Consider the following 3,120-nt stretch of genomic DNA (forward strand, 5'->3'; position numbering starts at 1 on the left):
ATAGCAATGGATTTTGTGGTAGGGATACTTAGGACCATGAAACAACATGACTCTGCATGGATGATAATAGATAGACTCACCAATTATGCTCACTTCCTGCCACTTAAGACAACATATTCAGCAGACTAGTACGCAGGGTTATATGTTAGTGACATTGTGAGACTTCACCGGGTACAAAAATTGATTATCTCTGACAGAGGCTTAGTGTTTACTTCAAACTTTTGGAAAGGATTACAGAAATTAATGGATACAAGGTTAAAATTCTTTACCACTTGTCACACTCAGATAGATGAGCAGTCTGAGAGGACTACCCAGATCTTGGAAGATATGTTGAGGTGTTGTGCTTTAGATTTTTTAGAGTCTTGGAGCTGATACCTACCCCTGATGGAGTTCTCTTACAATAATAGGTGCCAGTCTACTATTGGATTGGCTCCCTATGAGATGCTATATGGGTGCAAGTGTAGATCTCCCTTGCACTGGGATGAAATTGGAAAGAAACAGATAGTAGGCCCCGAGGCAGTCGGGGAAGCCAGTGAGGTAATTGAGAAAATTCACCAAAGAATGCTTACTGCTCAAAGTAGGCAAAAGAGATATGCAGACCTTAAGAAAAGGGACATCGCATTTTCAGTAGGCGAGTTTGTGTCTTTTAGAGTCTCGCCAATAAAAGGAGTTATGTGTTTTAGCAAGAAAGGGAAGTTGAGCCTGAGATATATAGGTCCATTTGAAATTTTGGACAGAGTTTGGCAAGTTGTGTATGGTTTGGCACTTCCCCCTACACTCTCTAAAACGCATAATGTCTTTTACATCTCGATGTTGCGTAAGCACATGTCGGATCCCTCCCATGTCTTGAGTTATGAGCCGTTACAGTTGATGCAGGACCTGAGTTACGATGAACAGTTTGAGCGTATCATTGAAGAGGGAGTCAAGCAACTGAGGTTCAAGAAGATTCCATTAGTTAAGGTTCTGTGGAAGAATATTACGAAGAGAGAAGCAACATGGGAGCTAGAGGAGGACATGAGAGAAAGATACTCCGAGTTGTTTGGTAAGAAAGAATTTTGGGATGAAATTTGGTATATTGTAGCGCACCAATTTTGTTTTTTAATTTTTATTATTATTTGTTAATGTAACGCCCTGGAAAGCCAAGACTGTTACACTATGTATTTAAATAGTGCTAGACTCGCTAAACGAGTCATTTTGTCATAAAGGTGTAACTAAATGTGATTAACAGCTTAAGGTTAAAAAAATTGGACGAAAGGAACAACCGTTTTATTAAAATGTTAAGTTTTTACATGGGATCCCATAATAAACATTTACAAATTTGTTTACAGTTCCAAAAGGGTAATTACAACTCAAAATGTTACAATCAGCTGACCTAAGCGACAAAATAGGGTTTAACCCTAGTTCTTCTAAGAAACCTCGGTCGTGGTGGTTAAGCAGCTGCATATGTACACGTCGCCACCAAAGCTCTCCAACTCATGGCTGGTCCTACTTCCCTTTTCCCTTATTTGCACCACATAGCATCCGTGAGCCAAGGCTCAGCAAAAAAACTTAAACATGCTCATAAGTAATTAATAACATATTATTGAATCATATTAAGCATGCCTAGCAGTAATAACCCTACTCATGCATGCATCCTATTCATATAAATGATTACAGTGTCATATCGAGGCCAGTTTCCCTAATTAACTGACAAATAAGTCATACTGGGGCACGTTGCCCTAGGATATGGGACTAATAAGTCACCATGGGGTCTGTTGTTTTATCCTCTGTATAACCAGCCTTGAAGCTGCCCTAGCGTATCTGGCGCTTTAAATTTCCATGACCATTGGGTCAAACAAGCGTATAATGTGCTCTTGATTAGGCATAACCATATTGAATAGCGCTATTGCGGTCCTTGACTTATAAGTCAATACTTTCGACCAACGCTCAGCGCTATTGCCGTCCTTGACTTATAAGTCAAGCCTTTCTCAATCAGACAATGCAAACAGACATACATTATATAACAATTACCCCAATACAAAGCATTCAACATGCTTAATCAAACAATCACAAGCATTATTATAATCATAATCATAATCATGCGCATTTACAAGAGCCCAAGCCCTAATCAAATCTATATTCGACGACCAAGCCAAGCCTTAATCACATACATCACATATTGGGTTCAATTTTCTTACCTCTGATCCAAGCATAAGTTAAATATGAATGACCCTCGAGCACGATCCTGCCCCGAGCCCTAGCAGTATAGTCACAACCACTAGCAATAATCTCATTAAGATTCAATCCCAAAAACAAACTTCGGGACCACTCTCGTGCTCTTGGGACTTCCAATCCCACCCAACGGGGTGGTGGAACAACCCCCCGAGCCCACAAGTCCTTCCCAAGCCCTAAAATTGGGTGTTACTAAGATTGGTATAGTGCATGAGCGACCAAGGATAGGGCAGGGGCGCCCAACCAAGTCAGAGAGCCCTCAAGACTTCCCCTGCATAGTGCAAGGGTACCCTAACCAAAATAGAGAGCCCCAAGCTTTCCTCAGTATAGCACAAGGGTGCCCAATCCCGAGGGCAGGGCCACTACCCTGCAAACCCAAAAATTTATAGGTTTTTCCCTTGCGTTTTCCTCGAATTCAAACCACTAAAATCCAACCTAAACACAACCCAAACTCATAAATTCAGCCTTAGAGCATCATCAATACACTATGGTATCCAAAACCCAACCTCAAACTTAATCAAAATCCCACCAAAACACAAAACCCACATCTTGAGCTTCAAAGCTCAAGAACACCTCAAGAACATGAAGAATTTACAGCAAAATAAGGTGAATTTCTTACCTTAGTTGTGTAATTCAATCTTTGAACTGCTCCTAACCAAATCCTTAGCTTTAAGCCTCAAGTTTCCAAGCTAGCTCCCTTCAAAATTCAAAACTTCACCCAAGGGATGTGAGGGAGAGAGAGTAACGAGAGAGAGAAAGAGAGAGAGAGAGTTGTGAGCTGAGAACTTGATAAGTGTTTCTAATTGGTTCCCCTGGGTTCTGAATCACTGAGTACATCCCTTCCATAGGCTAGAAATGACCAAATTACCCTCTAGTCAGACTTAGGACCTTTAGTGCCCTCAAGGGCAA

At 41.0% G+C, this 3,120-nt stretch overlaps 1 protein-coding gene across 1 annotated transcript; it reads left to right on the forward strand.

Annotated features, from left to right (window-relative positions):
- The first annotated feature begins 384 nt into the window (after nt 1-384).
- LOC133799911 (uncharacterized) lies at nt 385-1,233 on the forward strand. The gene is made up of 2 exons (XM_062237900.1): nt 385-1,042; nt 1,229-1,233. The coding sequence occupies exons 1-2, from the start codon at nt 385-387 to the stop codon at nt 1,231-1,233; spliced, it is 663 nt and encodes a 220-aa protein (XP_062093884.1).
- The last annotated feature ends 1,887 nt before the right edge of the window (nt 1,234-3,120 follow it).

This window comes from Humulus lupulus, chromosome 9 (genome assembly GCF_963169125.1).
Source record: "Humulus lupulus chromosome 9, drHumLupu1.1, whole genome shotgun sequence".
Lineage (NCBI taxonomy): Eukaryota > Viridiplantae > Streptophyta > Magnoliopsida > Rosales > Cannabaceae > Humulus > Humulus lupulus.

What these genes read in the sequence shown, in the direction of transcription:
- LOC133799911 (XM_062237900.1), top strand. Translation starts at nt 385, where the DNA reads ATGGAGTTCTCTTACAATAATAGGTGCCAGTCTACTATTGGATTGGCT.